This window comes from Rutidosis leptorrhynchoides, chromosome 11 (assembly GCF_046630445.1).
Source record: "Rutidosis leptorrhynchoides isolate AG116_Rl617_1_P2 chromosome 11, CSIRO_AGI_Rlap_v1, whole genome shotgun sequence".
In the NCBI taxonomy this organism is placed as follows: Eukaryota; Viridiplantae; Streptophyta; class Magnoliopsida; order Asterales; family Asteraceae; genus Rutidosis; species Rutidosis leptorrhynchoides.
This window is the reverse complement of record NC_092343.1, coordinates 134,244,839-134,269,345: the sequence shown is the minus strand read 5'-3', so window position 1 is coordinate 134,269,345 and position 24,507 is coordinate 134,244,839. Positions and strand designations below refer to the sequence as shown.

Sequence of the window (24,507 nt, the reverse complement as noted above, 5' to 3'; positions counted from 1 at the left end):
TTCCATGCAAACTGTGGTATTGGACACAAGACCGGTTTTTTGCATTTTGCTCACAACGCTTTTGGTATTCTTCGTTAAGCATCAAGTCAACAAAAGGATTCCAGAGATCGGCTTCAACGTCCGGTGGTGGGTGGGAACGAATAAAATTCATATCATTAGGAAATTCATTTACAAGGTCTTTGTAATAACCTTGTTGTTCACTTTTTGCGTTTTTCCATCTATCCCCCGCTATCTTGTTAATAGCAGCTCGGACTTGTTGTTCTCTCTCCGATTGTAGCCAAGTTTCAATTTTAAAGAAATTCTACTTAAAATCAAAGTCAATGTCGAGTGGTCCGTGAGCATCTCTTCTTTTTCGTAAACCTATGTTTTTTGTTTTTCCCCGTTTACCCCTTGCATTAGGTTGGGGATCGTCATCTTGGCCACCGGCCCCAGCACCGATCATTAGGAAAATGAGAGCAAATAAATTCATCTGCATAAATACAAATAAAGTGAATAGAACAATGATATATACATTTACATTTATATATATATATATATATATATATATATATATATATATATATATATATATATATATATATATATATATATATAAATACATTAAACTATAGTGTATGTATTTGTGTGTGTATACATATACATATATTTCATGCGAAAAATTTAAAAAGACATTCATAAAAATATTAAACATTTGATTACAACAACAAGCGTTTTTTGATAAATGACAAGAATTACACATCAATAATCATCATCATCGCTAGAGTAAGCTTCATTTAGAGGAATTTGGGGATTTAGCTCATCGTCAGCCACCACATCATCATCATCATCATCACAAATGTCATCATCATCATCATCATCATCAACTTCATCATCATCATTAACTTCATGTGTTGGTGGATTAACTTCATGCGTTGGTGGATTAAACTGAATTGGTATTGATTCTCCGGGTACACTCATACTTGTATAAGTCATATTATCTAAATCAGCATCAAGGCTAAGATCGGATGAATTGGTTTTGTGTACAACATCCCGTTGGTGGATTTACATGGGCAACTACACTTACCGTGCGAATCCAAATTGTTCTTACACCTCTCAATAAATGCATTAAGACCACTAATAAAGTCAGAATTAAATGTATGTCGTATAGTAGTCCACCTCTTATCAATCGTCATAGATATTCCCTAATTAAATCAAGTTTAAAACAGCAAAAAACTTTAAAATTAAAAACACTTAATATATGTATAATCAAAGTCGGGTGGTCCAACTATGGAAGGCAACCTAACCCACTTTCTGAATATTTTGTCTCAACTATGGATGCGCACAACTAATTTAATAGTTAGCAAAAATTCGGCAGCATTTCCCCTAAACTCCCCAAATATGTCGTATTAAACGCATATTTGTAGGAGTAAAAGGAAAATGTGTACCAAAATTTTTGTAACTAGTAAATAAGTTATACGCATCCACATCCTAAAAGAGACAAAACACACAGAAAGCAGTCCCAAAAAGGGGACCTTCCAAAGTTAATTTCTAATAAATTAACCTTGGATGGGTATTCTATAGGATTGATTAATTTTGAACCTAAGGTACAACTATTCCGAAATTAACCACTAAACCTAACAATGTTCATAAAACAATAAGCATAAACATAAACAGAAACATAAACAATAACATTTACACTTATACTTATACTTATACTTATACTTATACAATGTTCATAAAACAATAAGCATAAACATAAACATAAACAATAACATTTATACATAGACTTATACTTATACTTATATTTATACAATGTTCATAAAACAATAAGCATAAACATAAACATACAACTATTACTAACTAAATATATACTTAACTTTCTAATTTACTAACTAAACATACAACTTTCATCACAAAACCCATCAATTTACTAACTAAATATATACTTAATTTTCTAATTAAAAAAATACATAACTAAACATAATCAACATGCATAACTAAACATAACTTAATTTTCAGTTTATATTAATTAAGAAAATATTAATTTTCAACATACATAACTAAACATGAAATTAACAAACTAAGCATGAAATTAACCCCATAATTTTGACATACATATGCAAATTAACAAACTAAGCATGAAATTCATGAGCCTAAACATAATCACACACAACAATCTTCAAAATATACTCCAAAAAATTCGGATTTCATAGATATAACTCAAAGCACCAAACTTTAATTTTTTAAAAATAAATCAATAACATACCTTTGTTAGTGTTTTAGGAGTAAGATTAGGTTGGATTTGGTGTGTAATAGCTATCAATTGCTCGAAAATGCTCAAAATCGCCGGAAGTTTCTTAGATTTGGGAGTAATTTGTTTTTGATAGAGTGAGATTAGGTTGTTTTTGAACCTGGTTCAGCTTTTTGTAAAAAAACATTCCCGGACGACTTTTTCCGGACGATTTGTCGTCTGGGAAGGTCGTGGAGGGAAACGAAAACTGGCCCGCCATTTTTTCGTGGAATTTCGTGGATTTTTTTTTTCCGGACGACATTGGGTCGTCCTGGAAAAGCTGGTCAACCCATTCAGGAAAAAGCGAACGATAAAGCGGAAAATTTTGTCGGATTGTGGCTTTTTGCGGACGACTTATGTCGTCCGGAAAGCCCCTGTCCGGAAAAATGATTTTTCTAGTAGTGATTAGTAAAAAAGTTTGTTATTTAATATTCATGATGAAGATTTATACAGATTATTTCGAGATAGCTTTCATTTGCAAGTTATAATTTTTTACTTAATTCACTGATACAAAAAAAATCGTCGTTAAAAAAAAAAGAAAGGTAAAACCTAGAAAATTATGAAATCCTACTTGGAATTCCAATGCTTTCTTGAGTGGCACAGCTACTTCTTCAGCTGTTGGTCGTCTTTCCCTCTCTACATGCAAGCATTGATATGCTATCTTTCAAAATGTGACTAGTGATTTCGATGCAATTTGTCCCTTAATCCCATCAAACAATATCTCATCAAGTCTTCCAGCTATAACATGGCTGTTAACTAAAGAGTCTATAAACTCATTAGATTCACCGAAGTCACTGGGACATGCCACTCTTCCGCATAACATTTCAAATAAAACAACACCAAAGGAATAAATATCAGATTCTTTAGTTTAGAAACTAGTTTCCTTGTAGGCGGGATCACTATAGCCGGACGAGCCAACAACATCGTTAACCACATATTCCATCTCTTGATTTTTTGGATTTATCAAGGAATACTCGAAACCACAAATTTTTGCATGCCAATCTTCATTTAGTACGATGTTAGAACTTTTAATGTCTCTATGGACAAATGGACAATCAGTTGTTGTTTTGCAAAACTTCCATGAAGATATTTTAACCCGTTTGCAACATCTATGCATATCTCTAGTCTCTTTGTCCATGTAAGTCTATGGTCTTTCACATAGCTATCGAGAGTACCCCACTTAGACACATTCTCATAAACAACAACCTTTTCATCCATCTCCTTACAGTAACCTACAACTTCAAGGATATTCTCGTGTTTTAGCCCAAAGAGAATTTCAAGCTCTTTTAGAAAGTTATGCTCTTCACGCAATCTGTTAACATTCATAACAACGGTCTTGCGTTCATTACCGTAAGGGACATCTCCTCGGTATAACATCCCATTTCCTTCTCTTACAATGATTTTTTCGTCACTGAAGTTTTCTGTACCCAATATTATGTCATCTAGTGATAATTTGAAGATGTCTTTTCGTTTCTCCTGTAAGTCATGGAATACTTGATTATATATCGTATGACAATTATGTAATGGATTTTCCTAATAAAATAGTATTTGTATTGTATATAGTACTCCGCGATAGCTCGTTTTCGTGTTAAAAGGAAAAAAGTCCACCCTTTGATTAAAAGTCACTTTATTAAACATGTGTGGAGTGAGAAAAATATGAAGCGTAACCGGCGCCGGGATAATTTTCGATGGCATGAGAGATACTTTATCGAGAATGTGATGAATGATTCGGAAGAGAATATTGACTGTTGCTCATGCTGCTCTTCATGTGCGTCATCGGACTCGAAAACATAATTTATTTTAGTCTCGTGTCGTGTTGCATCTAATATCCTCGTGTTTGTGAGTCCATTATAGTTTCGTGATTACGGGTGTGTGTTCGTTTTAATTGTGCGGTTGTGGGTTGTCTCGTGTTATGTCTAGCTCCTTGCTAGTTCTTATCTCGTGTACCTTTTATATTTTTTAATAAAACTTACTTGCCTTTCAAAAAAAAAAAAAAAAAAGGTACTCCGTTATAAAATAATTATTTGTATATAACTAGTTTTCAAGCTTATCATTTATCGTAACAAGCTTCAAAATTTTGACCATTTAATGTCCGATATAACGAGTAAGTTTTCATGTTCAGTCTATTTAGAAAATGAAATATTTTTTCTCAAATGTACGTAGCGACCTAATCAAATTATTTTGTGACTGATTTCAACTCTTTCCTTGACCACCCCACAATATTCTCCTAGTTAATTTTGAGCTTGTGAGTTATGACCTCTTGTCACTCAACTAGTAGGCTATTTTACCATAACATTAGCCTTAGATCAACTAAACAAACAATTCTTTTCAATTTAATTGCCTTCCACACATTTAAATATATAAAACAAACACCGCCTAAAGATATTAATGGAGTTCCTTTTCAAAAAAGTTTTTTTTTTTTTTTGTTTTTTTTTTTTTTTTTTAACAAAAAAAACAAGAAGAATTATATAAATAAACAAAGCTTAGCCATCAAATTGATGTCTCGGCCCATTACAATCGTGAGTCTCTTATGGACCATTACAATATTGAAATAGTAGCCCAAAAGAACTACACATTTAACACTAATTAAATACAGCAAAATAGCCAACATGGCATGTAACATGATGTTAGGTCTTTAAAATAGATGTAATTTGAGACTAGAATCATTTTTGTAAGACTGTGGTATGTGTCATATAAATACCACACTTAGACTAGAATTTAGAGTTAACCCTCCACAATTTACCTCACCCTTGCACCTACACTTTTACACACTTAACACACTCTCAACCTTACACTCTCAACCTCACACTAGTAATCACCTACACTTAATCGATTGTAATTTTACACACTAAACAAACACTCTCAACCTCACACTAGTAATCACCTACACTTAACCAATTGTAACTTGCAGTGATTTTCAGATTTAACACACATTCATAGCATCTTCATATTCATATATACAGATTCATATACCTATACATATACGAACACATATACATACACTTACATAATCATAAACATGAGTTGAAGCAGAAATCATACTCTACACATGATTCTAGTGATCGACAGTAAGAATGATCATGCATATATTTTCCATAAGGTCAATATGCCTGTTCAATGCGTAAAAGGGGGGGTTTAAGGATCTTAGAACAAGGCTCTCCGGTCCGGCTACCGTGAATAACCCTGGCCGACATGATGATGTCGGCGGGGTGGTCAAGTGATTAAGTCCACCTTCGATAGTAGTCGCTGACCAGAAGGCCCCAAATAAAGTTGTAGGTGCTAGTTTAATAAAGAACTAACCTGTTAACCTTGAGAGATGATGCTGATTACGTAAGATGAGTAACAGATAATGGTTACGTAACGTGGTGATCCTAGAATGATAATTAGGGTTAGTATATATAGGAAAACCCTAATTATGAAAAAGATATTTACTTGGTAACCAAGTAACCGCTGTACCGGGGACAAAGGCATTCGATACGAATCCGCATACCGCATGTCGCATACAAGTGCACACATACGCATGCTAGCGAGTTACGGTATCATTATGTCCCCCCAGTTTGATGTTATATGGCGCAAGACATATGATATCAAACTATTAAGCGAAAAAGAAAAAACAAGAAAACGGGTAGCTTTTAATTTTCCGCGTGCGTTTCGATGTCAGTAGATGCCTGTCACTGTCGCAGAAACCCATTCAGTTGACAAGACGTAAAGTGGCAGTTGGCAGGCGCGTGTCAAGCCACGCACACCTATTGAATCATACCCAACTGACATCCACGCGCATACATAAAATGCCACCCGTTGATTGCGTTACATGTGTACAGCCACGATCACTCCATTCCACCCCATGACTCCCAATCTTCACTATAAGTAGACCCGATTCACACACATTTATGTTTTTCTGCCACTAGCTTCTCCGACACGCTGCCAATTTCCATTCCGATCAAAATCCAAACATTCCGGCCAACATTTAAAGGTTAGTACTCCTCCAATTACTCATAGAAAATGACTAAGGCTAACGAGACTTATGTAGATAGTGTTAGATCGATCATAGAGCAGAAACATATTGATTCCTTAGTTAAGCAATATCCACCGTTAGCAAAGTACAATCCGGTGCCACCCCTGTCCAATCAACGCGCCTGTAGTGACCCGAACTTTTCCATGTTTATATATATTAATTGAGATTGATGTTTACATGATTAAATGTTTCCAACATGTTAAGCAATCAAACTTGTTAAGACTTGATTAATTGAAATAGGTTTCATATAGACAATTGACCACCCAAGTTGACCGGTGATTCACGAACGTTAAAACTTGTAAAAAAACTATATGATGACATATATATGGTTATATATATAGTTAACATGATATTATGATAAGTAAACATATCATTAATTATATTAACAATGAACTACATATGTAAAAACAAGACTACTAACTTAATGATTTTGAAACGAGACATATATGTAACGTTTATCGTTGTAACGACATTTAATGTATATATATCATATTAAGAGATATTCGTACATCATAATATCATGATAATATAATAATTTAAAATCTCTTTTGTTATTATAAACATTGGGTTAACAACATTTAACAAGATCGTTAACCTAAAGGTTTCAAAACAACACTTACATGTAACGACTAACGATGACTTAACGACTCAGTTAAAATGTATATACATGTAGTGTTTTAATATGTATTTATACACTTTTGAAAGACTTCAATACACTTATCAAAATACTTCTACTTAACAAAAATGCTTACAATTACATTCTCGTTCAGTTTCATCAACAATTCTACTCGTATGCACCCGTATTCGTACTCGTACAATACACAGCTTTTAGATGTATGTACTATTGGTATATACACTCCAATGATCAGCTCTTAGCAGCCCATGTGAGTCACCTAACACATGTGGGAACCATCATTTGGCAACTAGCATGAAATATCTCATAAGATTACAAAAATATGAGTAATCATTCATGACTTATTTACATGAAAACAAAATTACATATCCTTTATATCTAATCCATACACCAACGACCAAAAACACCTACAAACACTTTCATTCTTCAATTTTCTTCATCTAATTGAACTCTCTCAAGTTCTATCTTCAAGTTCTAAGTGTTCTTCATAAATTCCAAAAGTTCTAGTTTCATAAAATCAAGAATACTTTCAAGTTTGCTAGCTCACTTCCAATCTTGTAAGGTGATCATCCAACCTCAAGAAATCTTTGTTTCTTACAGTAGGTTATCATTCTAATACAAGGTAATAATCATATTCAAACTTTGGTTCAATTTCTATAACTATAACAATCTTATTTCAAGTGATGATCTTACTTGAACTTGTTTTCGTGTCATGATTTTGCTTCAAGAACTTTGAGCCATCCAAGAATCCATTGAAGCTAGATCCATTTTTCTCTTTTCCAGTAGGTTCATCCAAGGAACTTAAGGTAGTAATGATGTTCATAACATCATTCGATTCATACATATAAAGCTATCTTATTCGAAGGTTTAAACTTGTAATCACTAGAACATAGTTTAGTTAATTCTAAACTTGTTCGCAAACAAAAGTTAATCCTTCTAACTTGACTTTTAAAATCAACTAAACACATGTTCTATATCTATATGATATGCTAACTTAATGATTTAAAACCTGGAAACACGAAAAACACCGTAAAACCGGATTTACGCCGTCGTAGTAACACCGCGGGCTGTTTTGGGTTAGTTAATTAAAAACTATGATAAACTTTGATTTAAAAGTTGTTATTCTGAGAAAATGATTTTTATTATGAACATGAAACTATATCCAAAAATTATGGTTAAACTCAAAGTGGAAGTATGTTTTCTAAAATGGTCATCTAGACGTCGTTCTTTCGACTGAAATGACTACCTTTACAAAAACGACTTGTAACTTATTTTTCCGACTAGAAACCTATACTTTTTTTTGTTTAGATTCATAAAATAGAGTTCAATATGAAACCATAGCAATTTGATTCACTCAAAACGGATTTAAAATGAAGAAGTTATGGGTAAAACAAGATTGGATAATTTTTCTCATTTTAGCTACGTGAAAATTGGTAACAAATCTATTCCAACCATAACTTAATCAACTTGTATTATATATTATGTAATCTTGAGATACCATAGACACGTATACAATGTTTCGACCTATCATGTCGACACATCTATATATATTTCGGAACAACCATAGACACTCTATATGTGAATGTTGGAGTTAGCTATACAGGGTTGAGGTTGATTCCAAAATATATATAGTTTGAGTTGTGATCAATACTGAGATACGTATACACTGGGTCGTGGATTGATTCAAGATAATATTTATCGATTTATTTCTGTACATCTAACTGTGGACAACTAGTTGTAGGTTACTAACGAGGACAGCTGACTTAATAAACTTAAAACATCAAAATATATTAAAAGTGTTGTAAATATATTTTGAACATACTTTGATATATATGTATATATTGTTATAGGTTCGTGAATCAACCAGTGGCCAAGTCTTACTTCCCGAAGAAGTAAAAATCTGTGAAAGTGAGTTATAGTCCCACTTTTAAAATCTAATATTTTGGGATGAGAATACATGCAGGTTTTATAAATGATTTACAAAATAGACACAAGTACGTGAAACTACATTCTATGGTTGAATTATCGAAATCGAATATGCCCCTTTTTATTAAGTCTGGTAATCTAAGAATTAGGGAACAGACACCCTAATTGACGCGAATCCTAAAGATAGATCTATTGGGCCTAACAAACCCCATCCAAAGTACCGGATGCTTTAGTACTTTGAAATTTATATCATATCCGAAGGGTGTCCCGGAATGATGGGGATATTCTTATATATGCATCTTGTTATTGTCGGTTACCAGGTGTTCACCATATGAATGATTTTTATCTCTATGTATGGGATGTGTATTGAAATATGAAATCTTGTGGTCTATTGTTACGATTTGATATATATAGGTTAAACCTATAACTCACCAACATTTTTGTTGACGTTTTAAGCATGTTTATTCTCAGGTGATTATTAAGAGCTTCCGCTGTCGCATACTTAAATAAGGACAAGATTTGGAGTCCATGCTTGTATGATATTGTGTAAAAACTGCATTCAAGAAACTTATTTTGTTGTAACATATTTGTATTGTAAACCATTATGTAATGGTCGTGTGTAAACAGGATATTTTAGATTATCATTATTTGATAATCTACGTAAAGCTTTTTAAACCTTTATTGATGAAATAAAGGTTATGGTTTGTTTAAAAATGAATGTAGTCTTTGAAAAACGTCTCATATAGAGGTCAAAACCTCGCAACGAAATCAATTAATATGGAACGTTTTTAATCAATAAGAACGGGACATTTCAGTTGGTATCAGAGCGTTGGTCTTAGAGAACCAGAAAATTTGCATTAGTGTGTCTTATCGAGTTTGTTAGGATGCATTAGTGAGTCTGGACTTCGACCGTGTTTTCTTTAAAAATGATTGCTTAACATTTTTGTTGGAAACTATATATTTTTAACATATGAATATTATGTGATATATTAATCTCTTAACGTGTTTGATATTATGTGATAGATGTCTACCTCTAGAACAAGTCCCATTGACTCACCTAATAATAATGAAGAGTCAAATGTAAATTGGAATGATTTGTGGACTGATTCACAAGTTCCCGAAGAGGAACCGGAAGAAGAGTCGGAACCGGAAGAAGAATCGGAACCGGAAGAAGAATCGGAACCGGTGGGGGAAATAATAAAACGGTTAAGTAAAAGAAAATCCTCAACCAACCGACCAAAGTTAATTATGGTCAATGGTGTTTCCGCCAAGGAAGCAAAATATTGGGAGGATTACCAATTCTCCGATGAATCGGATTCCGACGAGAATTCCGATGATGTTATAGAAATTACCCCAACTGAATTTAAAAAGGCAAAAGAAAATAATAAGGGAAAGGGCATAAAAATAGAGAAATCTAATTCCAACCCCGATGAACTTTATATGTATCGTCAACCCCCGAAGTCCTTAAGTTGTAACAATGACCCGGGAACCTCTAAACCACCAGGTTTTTCTAAACCAATGTGGACAACGACGGCTCGTATTAGGGGAACATCATATATCCCTAGAAACTTGGCAAAACGATCCAAAACCGAAGAAGAAGAAACGAGCGAGTCGGAATAAGATAGTTGTATTCGTGTGGTGTAATATATGGAATATAATGTTCTTATGCTTTATGATATATGTAAAAATTGCTTGTATTAATAAGTATTTTTTTTATGAATCTAACTCTTGTCTATTTTACAGTTTAAAAACACAAAATGGATAGACAACCCAATATTTTAAGAGACCTACCCGGAGACATGATTGATGAAATCTTGTCTAGAGTCGGCCAGAATTCTTCGGCACAACTATTTAAGGCGAGATCAGTTTGTAAGACATTCGAAGAACGTTCCAAGAATGTCTTGGTTTATAAGAGACTTTCGTTTGAAAGATGGGGGATATCACATTGGGAAACCCATAAGTTACGATGTGTTTACTTTGACGCATATATTGCGGGGAACCCAAATGCTATTTTACGCAACGGGTTAAGAAATTATTTTGACTCAATATATCCGAATATTGGACTTCGTGATTTAGAAAAAGCGGCTAACATGCAACATAAAGAAGCATGTTATGCTTACGGATTAGTAATGTTCGCTTCTCACCAAAGTGAGAACAAGAACATCGGGCTACAACTATTAAACAAAACGTTTCCACAAGTGACGGAGTCGGTAATTGGGGTAAGAAATGAGGTTTTTAGATTATTACGGGACTGTTGGACATTACGTAACCCTCGTCCCTTTGATGACGTTACAACACGCTGTCTTATCAACGGCCATAACGGTTATGTTGCACAAGACCAAGGATGGGAAGTAGTCCTAGTAAAACCAGAATGCATGACTTGTTTCTGGACGTATGAATTACGTGTCTTTATTGCCTTTGCTGAACGACTTGTGTACTAGCTAGAATTGTCTTCACAACTATCTTGTATCAAAGTTATTGTGTGCTATATTTCATGCTTTATGTAAAATAAGCGGTATTGTAAGTTTGTAAAATATTGTATAAAAGTTTGAACGCGAAATATTATTATAATCAGTTTTTCATATAGAATTGTAGTAGTTGAATTGTATATTAGCTACTAAGTATGAACTTAACGGGTAGGTACTACCCGAATTTAAACTTATAAAACGCTAATATGAAGAAAAAGCTTTTATAAATGAGTTCATATTATGCTACGAAATACTATTAACTACTCTTAATATTCTGTATGATTAACTTGTTCCATTTAACTATTTTGAAGGAAATGGCACCGACTACTCGACACACTGTGAATATGAATGAAGAGGAATTCCGTACTTTTCTAGCTTCAAACATAGCCGCAGTACAGGCTGCGCTACATACCAACAATAACCTTGGATCTAGCAGTACAGGAAATCGTGTAGGATGCACCTACAAAGAATTCACTGCCTGCAAACGTTTGGAATTTGATGGAACCGAAGGACCGATCGGATTGAAACGGTGGACCGAGAAGGTTGAATCGGTGTTTGCCATAAGTAAGTGTACTGAAGAGGACAAAGTGAAGTACGCTACGCATACCTTCACAGGTTCTGCGTTAACATGGTGGAATACCTATCTAGAGCAAGTGGGACAAGATGAGGCGTACGCACTACCGTGGTCAGCATTCAAGCACTTGATGAACGAGAAGTACCGTCCCAGAACCGAGGTCAATAAGCTCAAGACAGAACTTAGAGGGTTACGAACCCAAGGATTTGATATTACCACGTACGAAAGACGATTCACAGAATTGTGCCTATTGTGTCCGGGAGCATTCGAAGATGAGGAAGAGAAGATCGACGCGTTTGTGAAAGGATTACCGGAAAGAATCCAAGAAGATATAAGTTCACACGAGCCCGCCTCCATACAACAGGCATGTAGAATGGCTCACAAACTAGTGAACCAGATTGAAGAAAGAATTAAAGAACAGACTGCTGAAGAGGCCAATGTGAAGCAAGTCAAAAGAAAGTGGGAGGAAAACGGTGATAAGAATCACCAATACAACAACAACAGCAATTACAACAATAATCGCAACAATTATCCCAACAATCGCAACATCAATCGCAACTACAACAAACGGCCCAACAACAACAACAACAACAACAACAGCAACTACAACAATCATCCCAACAACAATAATAACCGCAACAACAACAACAATCAGAAGCAACTATGCCAAAGGTGTGAAAAGAATCACTCGGGGTTCTGCACCAAATTTTGCAACAAGTGTAAAAGAAATGGTCATAGCGCGGCGAAGTGTGAGGTCTACGGACCAGGGGTTAATAGAACGAAAGGAACAAATGGTGTCGGAACGAGTAATGGCGGAGCAAGTAGTGTCGGAGCAAGTTATGCCAATGTAGTTTGTTATAAATGTGGAAAACCAGGCCACATTATTAGAAATTGCCCGAACCAGGAGAACACGAATGGACAAGGCCGTGGAAGAGTTTTCAATATTAATGCGGTAGAGGCACAGGAAGACCCGGAGCTTGTTACGGGTACGTTTCTTATTGACAATAAATCTGCTTACGTTTTATTTGATTCGGGTGCGGATAGAAGCTATATGAGTAGAGATTTTTGTGCTAAATTAAGTTGTCCATTGACGCCTTTGGATAGTAAATTTTTACTCGAATTAGCAAATGGTAAATTAATTTCAGCAGATAATATATGTCGGAATCGAGAAATTAAACTGGTTAGCGAAACATTTAAGATTGATTTGATACCAGTAGAGTTAGGGAGTTTTGATGTGATAATCGGTATGGACTGGTTGAAAGAAGTGAAAGCGGAGATCGTTTGTTACAAAAATGCAATTCGCATTATACGAGAAAAAGGAAAACCCTTAATGGTGTACGGAGAAAAGGGCAACACGAAGCTACATCTTATTAGTAATTTGAAGACACAAAAACTAATAAGAAAAGGTTGCTATGCTGTTCTAGCACACGTCGAGAAAGTACAAACTGAAGAAAAGAGCATCAATGATGTTCCCATTGCAAAAGAATTTCCCGATGTATTTCCGAAAGAATTACCGGGATTACCCCCACATCGATCCGTTGAATTTCAAATAGATCTTGTACCAGGAGCTGCACCGATAGCTCGTGCTCCTTACAGACTCGCACCCAGCGAGATGAAAGAACTGCAAAGCCAATTACAAGAACTTTTAGAGCGTGGTTTCATTCGACCAAGCACATCACCGTGGGGAGCTCCTGTTTTGTTTGTCAAGAAGAAAGATGGTACATTCAGGTTGTGTATCGACTACCGAGAGTTGAACAAACTTACCATCAAGAACCGCTACCCACTACCGAGAATCGACGACTTATTTGATCAACTACAAGGCTCGTCTGTTTATTCAAAGATTGACTTACGTTCCGGGTATCATCAAATGCGGGTGAAAGAAGATGATATTCCAAAGACTGCTTTCAGAACACGTTACGGTCATTACGAGTTTATGGTCATGCCGTTTGGTTTAACTAATGCACCAGCTGTGTTCATGGACCTTATGAACCGAGTGTGTGGACCATACCTTGACAAGTTTGTCATTGTTTTCATTGATGACATACTTATTTACTCAAAGAATGACCAAGAACACGGTGAACATTTGAGAAAGGTGTTAGAAGTATTGAGGAAGGAAGAATTGTACGCTAAGTTTTCAAAGTGTGCATTTTGGTTGGAAGAAGTTCAATTCCTCGGTCACATAGTGAACAAAGAAGGTATTAAGGTGGATCCGGCAAAGATAGAAACTGTTGAAAAGTGGGAAACCCCGAAAACTCCGAAACACATACGCCAGTTTTTAGGACTAGCTGGTTACTACAGAAGGTTCATCCAAGACTTTTCCAGAATAGCAAAACCCTTGACTGCATTAACGCATAAAGGGAAAAAATTTGAATGGAATGATGAACAAGAGAAAGCGTTTCAGTTATTGAAGAAAAAGCTAACTACGGCACCTATATTGTCATTGCCTGAAGGGAATGATGATTTTGTGATTTATTGTGATGCATCAAAGCAAGGTCTCGGTTGTGTATTAATGCAACGAACGAAGGTGATTGCTTATGCGTCTAGACAATTGAAGATTCACGAACAAAATTATACGACGCATGATTTGGAATTAGGCGCGGTTGTTTTTGCATTAAAGACTTGGAGGCACTACTTATATGGGGTCAAAAGTATTATATATACCGACCACAAAAGTCTTCGACACATATTTAATCAGAAACAACTGAATATGAGGCAGCGTAGGTGGATTGAATTATTGAATGATTACGATTTTGAGATTCGTTACCACCCGGGGAAGGCAAATGTGGTAGCCGATGCCTTGAGCAGGAAGGATAGAGAACCCATTCGAGTAAAATCTATGAATATAATGATTCATAATAACATTACTACTCAAATAAAGGAGGCGCAACAAGGAGTTTTAAAAGAGGGAAATTTAAAGGATGAAATACCCAAAGGATCGGAGAAGCATCTTAATATTCAGGAAGACGGAACCCGGTATAGGGCTGAAAGGATTTGGGTACCAAAATTTGGAGATATGAGAGAAATGGTACTTAGAGAAGCTCATAAAACAAGATACTCAATACATCCTGGAACGGGGAAGATGTACAAGGATCTCAAGAAACATTTTTGGTGGCCGGGTATGAAAGCCGATGTTGCTAAATACGTAGGAGAATGTTTGACGTGTTCTAAGGTCAAAGCTGAGCATCAGAAACCATCAGGTCTACTTCAACAACCCGAAATCCCGGAATGGAAATGGGAAAACATTACCATGGATTTCATCACTAAATTGCCAAGGACTGCAAGTGGTTTTGATACTATTTGGGTAATAGTTGATCGTCTCACCAAATCAGCACACTTCCTACCAATAAGAGAAGATGACAAGATGGAGAAGTTAGCACGACTGTATTTGAAGGAAGTTGTCTCCAGACATGGAATACCAATCTCTATTATCTCTGATAGGGATGGCAGATTTATTTCAAGATTCTGGCAGACATTACAGCAAGCATTAGGAACTCGTCTAGACATGAGTACTGCCTATCATCCACAAACTGATGGGCAGAGCGAAAGGACGATACAAACGCTTGAAGACATGCTACGAGCATGTGTTATTGATTTCGGAAACAGTTGGGATCGACATCTACCGTTAGCAGAATTTTCCTACAACAACAGCTACCATTCAAGCATTGAGATGGCGCCGTTTGAAGCACTTTATGGTAGAAAGTGCAGGTCTCCGATTTGTTGGAGTGAGGTGGGGGATAGACAGATTACGGGTCCGGAGATTATACAAGAAACTACCGAGAAGATCATCCAAATTCAACAACGGTTGAAAACCGCCCAAAGTCGACAAAAGAGCTACGCTGACATTAAAAGAAAAGATATAGAATTTGAAATTGGAGAGATGGTCATGCTTAAAGTTTCACCTTGGAAAGGCGTTGTTCGATTTGGTAAACGAGGGAAATTAAATCCAAGGTATATTGGACCATTCAAGATTATTGATCGTGTCGGACCAGTAGCTTACCGACTTGAGTTACCTCAACAACTCGCAGCTGTACATAACACTTTCCACGTCTCGAATTTGAAGAAATGTTTTGCTAAAGAAGATCTCACTATTCCGTTAGATGAAATCCAAATCAACGAAAAACTCCAATTCATCGAAGAACCCGTCGAAATAATGGATCGTGAGGTTAAAAGACTTAAGCAAAACAAGATACCAATTGTTAAGGTTCGATGGAATGCTCGTAGAGGACCCGAGTTCACCTGGGAGCGTGAAGATCAGATGAAGAAGAAATACCCGCATCTATTTCCAGAAGATTCGTCAACACCTTCAACAGCTTAAAATTTCGGGACGAAATTTATTTAACGGGTAGGTACTGTAGTGACCCGAAATTTTCCATGTTTATATATATTAATTGAGATTGATGTTTACATGATTAAATGTTTCCAACATGTTAAGCAATCAAACTTGTTAAGACTTGATTAATTGAAATAGGTTTCATATAGACAATTGACCACCCAAGTTGACCGGTGATTCACGAACGTTAAAACTTGTAAAAAAACTATATGATGACATATATATGGTTATATATATAGTTAACATGATATTATGATAAGTAAACATATCATTAATTATATTAACAATGAACTACATATGTAAAAACAAGACTACTAACTTAATGATTTTGAAACGAGACATATATGTAACGTTTATCGTTGTAACGACATTTAATGTATATATATCATATTAAGAGATATTCGTACATCATAATATCATGATAATATAATAATTTAAAATCTCTTTTGTTATTATAAACATTGGGTTAACAACATTTAACAAGATCGTTAACCTAAAGGTTTCAAAACAACACTTACATGTAACGACTAACGATGACTTAACGACTCAGTTAAAATGTATATACATGTAGTGTTTTAATATGTATTTATACACTTTTGAAAGACTTCAATACACTTATCAAAATACTTCTACTTAACAAAAATGCTTACAATTACATTCTCGTTCAGTTTCATCAACAATTCTACTCGTATGCACCCGTATTCGTACTCGTACAATACACAGCTTTTAGATGTATGTACTATTGGTATATACACTCCAATGATCAGCTCTTAGCAGCCCATGTGAGTCACCTAACACATGTGGGAACCATCATTTGGCAACTAGCATGAAATATCTCATAAGATTACAAAAATATGAGTAATCATTCATGACTTATTTACATGAAAACAAAATTACATATCCTTTATATCTAATCCATACACCAACGACCAAAAACACCTACAAACACTTTCATTCTTCAATTTTCTTCATCTAATTGAACTCTCTCAAGTTCTATCTTCAAGTTCTAAGTGTTCTTCATAAATTCCAAAAGTTCTAGTTTCATAAAATCAAGAATACTTTCAAGTTTGCTAGCTCACTTCCAATCTTGTAAGGTGATCATCCAACCTCAAGAAATCTTTGTTTCTTACAGTAGGTTATCATTCTAATACAAGGTAATAATCATATTCAAACTTTGGTTCAATTTCTATAACTATAACAATCTTATTTCAAGTGATGATCTTACTTGAACTTGTTTTCGTGTCATGATTTTGCTTCAAGAACTTTGAGCCATCCAAGAATCCATTGAAGCTAGATCCATTTTTCTCTTTTCCAGTAGGTTCATCCAAGGAACTTAAGGTAGTAATGATGTTCATAACATCATTCGATTCATACATATAAAGCTATCTTATTCGAAGGTTTAAACTTGTAATCACTAGAACATAGTTTAGTTAATTCTAAACTTGTTCGCAAACAAAAGTTAATCCTTCTAACTTGACTTTTAAAATCAACTAAACACATGTTCTATATCTATATGATATGCTAACTTAATGATTTAAAACCTGGAAACACGAAAAACACCGTAAAACCGGATTTACGCCGTCGTAGTAACACCGCGGGCTGTTTTGGGTTAGTTAATTAAAAACTATGATAAACTTTGATTTAAAAGTTGTTATTCTGAGAAAATGATTTTTATTATGAACATGAAACTATATCCAAAAATTATGGTTAAACTCAAAGTGGAAGTATGTTTTCTAAAATGGTCATCTAGACGTCGTTCTTTCGACTGAAATGACTACCTTTACAAAAACGACTTGTAACTTATTTTTCCGACTAGAAACCTATACTTTTTTTGTTTAGATTCATAAAATAGAGTTCAATATGAAACCATAGCAATTTGATTCACTCAAAACGGATTTAAAATGAAGAAGTTATGGGTAAAACAAGATTGGATAATTTTTCTCATTTTAGCTACGTGAAAATTGGTAACAAATCTATTCCAACCATAACTTAATCAACTTGTATTATATATTATGTAATCTTGAGATACCATAGACACGTATACAATGTTTCGACCTATCATGTCGACACATCTATATATATTTCGGAACAACCATAGACACTCTATATGTGAATGTTGGAGTTAGCTATACAGGGTTGAGGTTGATTCCAAAATATATATAGTTTGAGTTGTGATCAATACTGAGATACGTATACACTGGGTCGTGGATTGATTCAAGATAATATTTATCGATTTATTTCTGTACATCTAACTGTGGACAACTAGTTGTAGGTTACTAACGAGGACAGCTGACTTAATAAACTTAAAACATCAAAATATATTAAAAGTGTTGTAAATATATTTTGAACATACTTTGATATATATGTATATATTGTTATAGGTTCGTGAATCAACCAGTGGCCAAGTCTTACTTCCCGAAGAAGTAAAAATCTGTGAAAGTGAGTTATAGTCCCACTTTTAAAATCTAATATTTTGGGATGAGAATACATGCAGGTTTTATAAATGATTTACAAAATAGACACAAGTACGTGAAACTACATTCTATGGTTGAATTATCGAAATCGAATATGCCCCTTTTTATTAAGTCTGGTAATCTAAGAATTAGGGAACAGACACCCTAATTGACGCGAATCCTAAAGATAGATCTATTGGGCCTAACAAACCCCATCCAAAGTACCGGATGCTTTAGTACTTCGAAATTTATATCATATCCGAAGGGTGTCCCGGAATGATGGGGATATTCTTATATATGCATCTTGTTATTGTCGGTTACCAGGTGTTCACCATATGAATGATTTTTATCTCTATGTATGGGATGTGTATTGAAATATGAAATCTTGTGGTCTATTGTTACGATTTGATATATATAGGTTAAACCTATAACTCACCAACATTTTTGTTGACGTTTTAAGCATGTTTATTCTCAGGTGATTATTAAGAGCTTCCGCTGTCGCATACTTAAATAAGGACAAGATTTGGAGTCCATGCTTGTATGATATTGTGTAAAAACTGCATTCAAGAAACTTATTTTGTTGTAACATATTTGTATTGTAAACCATTATGTAATGGTCGTGTGTAAACAGGATATTTTAGATTATCATTATTTGATAATCTACGTAAAGCTTTTTAAACCTTTATTGATGAAATAAAGGTTATGGTTTGTTTAAAAATGAATGCAGTCTTTGAAAAATGTCTCATATAGAGGTCAAAACCTCGCAACGAAATCAATTAATATGGAACGTTTTTAATCAATAAGAACGGGACATTTCAGTTGGTATCAGAGCGTTGGTCTTAGAGAACCAGAAAATTTGCATTAGTGTGTCTTATCGAGTTTGTTAGGATGCATTAGTGAGTCTGGACTTCGACCGTGTTTTCTTTAAAAATGATTGCTTAACATTTTTGTTGGAAACTATATATTTTTAACATATGAATATTATGTGATATATTAATCTCTTAACGTGTTTGATATTATGTGATAGATGTCTACCTCTAGAACAAGTCCCATTGACTCACCTAATAATAATGAAGAGTCAAATGTAAATTGGAATGATTTGTGGACTGATTCACAAGTTCCCGAAGAGGAACCGGAAGAAGAGTCGGAACCGGAAGAAGAATCGGAACCGGAAGAAGAATCGGAACCGGTGGGGGAAATAATAAAACGGTTAAGTAAAAGAAAATCCTCAACCAACCGACCAAAGTTAATTATGGTCAATGGTGTTTCCGCCAAGGAAGCAAAATATTGGGAGGATTACCAATTCTCCGATGAATCGGATTCCGACGAGAATTCCGATGATGTTATAGAAATTACCCCAACTGAATTTAAAAAGGCAAAAGAAAATAATAAGGGAAAGGGCATAAAAATAGAGAAATCTAATTCCAACCCCGATGAACTTTATATGTATCGTCAACCCCCGAAGTCCTTAAGTTGTAACAATGACCCGGGAACCTCTAAACCACCAGGTTTTTCTAAACCAATGTGGACAACGACGGCTCGTATTAGGGGAACATCATATATCCCTAGAAACTTGGCAAAACGATCCAAAACCGAAGAAGAAGAAACGAGCGAGTCGGAATAAGATAGTTGTATTCGTGTGGTGTAATATATGGAATATAATGTTCTTATGCTTTATGATATATGTAAAAATTGCTTGTATTAATAAGTATTTTTTTTATGAATCTAACTCTTGTCTATTTTACAGTTTAAAAACACAAAATGGATAGACAACCCAATATTTTAAGAGACCTACCCGGAGACATGATTGATGAAATCTTGTCTAGAGTCGGCCAGAATTCTTCGGCACAACTATTTAAGGCGAGATCAGTTTGTAAGACATTCGAAGAACGTTCCAAGAATGTCTTGGTTTATAAGAGACTTTCGTTTGAAAGATGGGGGATATCACATTGGGAAACCCATAAGTTACGATGTGTTTACTTTGACGGATATATTGCGGGGAACCCAAATGCTATTTTACGCAACGGGTTAAGAAATTATTTTGACTCAATATATCCGAATATTGGACTTCGTGATTTAGAAAAAGCGGCTAACATGCAACATAAAGAAGCATGTTATGCTTACGGATTAGTAATGTTCGCTTCTCACCAAAGTGAGAACAAGAACATCGGGCTACAACTATTAAACAAAACGTTTCCACAAGTGACGGAGTCGGTAATTGGGGTAAGAAATGAGGTTTTTAGATTATTACGGGACTGTTGGACATTACGTAACCCTCGTCCCTTTGATGACGTTACAACACGCTGTCTTATCAACGGCCATAACGGTTATGTTGCACAAGACCAAGGATGGGAAGTAGTCCTAGTAAAACCAGAATGCATGACTTGTTTCTGGACGTATGAATTACGTGTCTTTATTGCCTTTGCTGAACGACTTGTGTACTAGCTAGAATTGTCTTCACAACTATCTTGTATCAAAGTTATTGTGTGCTATATTTCATGCTTTATGTAAAATAAGCGGTATTGTAAGTTTGTAAAATATTGTATAAAAGTTTGAACGCGAAATATTATTATAATCAGTTTTTCATATAGAATTGTAGTAGTTGAATTGTATATTAGCTACTAAGTATGAACTTAACGGGTAGGTACTACCCGAATTTAAACTTATAAAATGCTAATATGAAGAAAAAGCTTTTATAAATGAGTTCATATTATGCTACGAAATACTATTAACTACTCTTAATATTCTGTATGATTAACTTGTTCCATTTAACTATTTTGAAGGAAATGGCACCGACTACTCGACACACTGTGAATATGAATGAAGAGGAATTCCGTACTTTTCTAGCTTCAAACATAGCCGCAGTACAGGCTGCGCTACATACCAACAATAACCTTGGATCTAGCAGTACAGGAAATCGTGTAGGATGCACCTACAAAGAATTCACTGCCTGCAAACCTTTGGAATTTGATGGAACCGAAGGACCGATCGGATTGAAACGGTGGACCGAGAAGGTTGAATCGGTGTTTGCCATAAGTAAGTGTACTGAAGAGGACAAAGTGAAGTACGCTACGCATACCTTCACAGGTTCTGCGTTAACATGGTGGAATACCTATCTAGAGCAAGTGGGACAAGATGAGGCGTACGCACTACCGTGGTCAGCATTCAAGCACTTGATGAACGAGAAGTACCATCCCAGAACCGAGGTCAATAAGCTCAAGACAGAACTTAGAGGGTTACGAACCCAAGGATTTGATATTACCACGTATGAAAGACGATTCACAGAATTGTGCCTATTTTTCTCATTTTAGCTACGTGAAAATTGGTAACAAATCTATTCCAACCATAACTTAATCAACTTGTATTATATATTATGTAATCTTGAGATACCATAGACACGTATACAATGTTTCGACCTATCATGTCGACACATCTATATATATTTCGGAACAACCATAGACACTCTATATGTGAATGTTGGAGTTAGCTATACAGGGTTGAGGTTGATTCCAAAATATATATAGTTTGAGTTGTGATCAATACTGAGATACGTATACACTGGGTCGTGGATTGATTCAAGATAATATTTATCGATTTATTTCTGTACATCTAACTGTGGACAACTAGTTGTAGGTTACTAACGAGGACAGCTGACTTAATAAACTTAAAACATCAAAATATATTAAAAGTGTTGTAAATATATTTTGAACATACTTTGATATATATGTATATATTGTTATAGGTTCGTGAATCAACCAGTGGCCAAGTCTTACTTCCCGAAGAAGTAAAAATCTGTGAAAGTGAGTTATAGTCCCACTTTTAAAATCTAATATTTTGGGATGAGAATACATGCAGGTTTTATAAATGATTTACAAAATAGACACAAGTACGTGAAACTACATTCTATGGTTGAATTATCGAAATCGAATATGCCCCTTTTTATTAAGTCTGGTAATCTAAGAATTAGGGAACAGACACCCTAATTGACGCGAATCCTAAAGATAGATCTATTGGGCCTAACAAACCCCATCCAAAGTACCGGATGCTTTAGTACTTCGAAATTTATATCATATCCGAAGGGTGTCCCGGAATGATGGGGATATTCTTATATATGCATCTTGTTATTGTCGGTTACCAGGTGTTCACCATATGAATGATTTTTATCTCTATGTATGGGATGTGTATTGAAATATGAAATCTTGTGGTCTATTGTTACGATTTGATATATATAGGTTAAACCTATAACTCACCAACATTTTTGTTGACGTTTTAAGCATGTTTATTCTCAGGTGATTATTAAGAGCTTCCGCTGTCGCATACTTAAATAAGGACAAGATTTGGAGTCCATGCTTGTATGATATTGTGTAAAAACTGCATTCAAGAAACTTATTTTGTTGTAACATATTTGTATTGTAAACCATTATGTAATGGTCGTGTGTAAACAGGATATTTTAGATTATCATTATTTGATAATCTACGTAAAGCTTTTTAAACCTTTATTGATGAAATAAAGGTTATGGTTTGTTTAAAAATGAATGCAGTCTTTGAAAAACGTCTCATATAGAGGTCAAAACCTCGCAACGAAATCAATTAATATGGAACGTTTTTAATCAATAAGAACGGGACATTTCAGCGCCCACCAACCATCGGAGAAGAAGGTGGCCATTTACGAACATGCGTTTAAGCATGGAAACTTTAGGGTTCCTCCCTCCGACTTCTTCCTAGGCGTTTTAGATCATTTCAGAGTAGGATTAGGGCAACTACACCCTTACGCCATAGGGAAGATAGTACTGTTTGAGCTGTGGTGCGTTGCACTCAACAAGGTACCCTTGGTTAAGGTATTCTGCCATCTATACCGCTTAGCCAACCACCACAAATCCTGGTTCACATTCTTCGCCCGTCAAAACTTCACCAAAACCCCGAAATCGAATACGGGTCACTGGAAAAAAACTTTCTTTTTCATTGCCAATCTGTAGTTAGTGCCAATTTTCCGCAAACGCTTATCTGGTGCGAAAATGTGGAGAAGGACGTGAACAAAACCCCGGACCTTGATGATGAGGAAACAAAGCTATTATCGGAGTGCACTAATGCACAGCTGGTGCACCGGTCATATGGGAACGTGATGCTGCGGTTAGGAAAGATATCCGCACACTGGCCATGGAAGGACATGCGTCCAGCCATAATCGGGCCGAATGGAAAGGGTAGGAATAGTATAATCACGTACTAACATAACAGTTTGCTATATATTTATATGTTCTAACGCATGCGTGTATGTTTGCAGAGATGAAGATGAAGAGAGTACTGACTGCGGAGGAGATTGCGGGCATCTCCTTCCGCAAGCAAGATGTGAACCAGCAGTTAGAGCAGGAGAAGACTAGCGAGAACGTGGAGCCAGAACCTTCCACCTCGGGTAACAAGCGCAAGGCCGCCGAAGCCCCCAAAACCCAGCAGAAGAAGAAGAAACTCACTCCCAAATAGAGGGTGGACATGCGGAATGACTACTTCATTCCCATCGAGCCACGTTCTGCGGACCTACCTCCCCCGCCTTCTGGTAAGCGTTCCTCCCCTGCGTGTATACCGCACACTTAAGTTTACATGTATTTAACCATTTACTAATACGCAGAGCATGTCGAGGAGACGCATCAGACTCCACCGCAGGTCAATCCGGAGCTCGAAGCCACCGCCACATCGAGAGATAAGGCGATACATCTGGATTCTGACTCTACACCAACTCCTCCCCGCGGTAGCTTCCGCCTTGCCAACCTCAATCAACTCACTCAATCCTCCGTCGAAAACGCCGCGGGGCAGTCTACCTTTATGCAACAAATATTTCCTGCA

At 35.6% G+C, this 24,507-nt stretch overlaps 1 protein-coding gene across 1 annotated transcript; it reads right to left on the bottom strand.

The window, feature by feature from the left end:
- Positions 1-3,277: 3,277 nt before the first annotated feature.
- Positions 3,278-23,519, bottom strand: LOC139874963 (receptor-like protein kinase FERONIA). The gene is made up of 2 exons (XM_071862351.1): positions 23,442-23,519; positions 3,278-3,745 (listed from the first exon to the last, which is right to left on the bottom strand). The coding sequence occupies exons 1-2, from the start codon at positions 23,517-23,519 to the stop codon at positions 3,278-3,280; spliced, it is 546 nt and encodes a 181-aa protein (XP_071718452.1).
- Between the last annotated feature and the right edge of the window lie 988 nt (positions 23,520-24,507).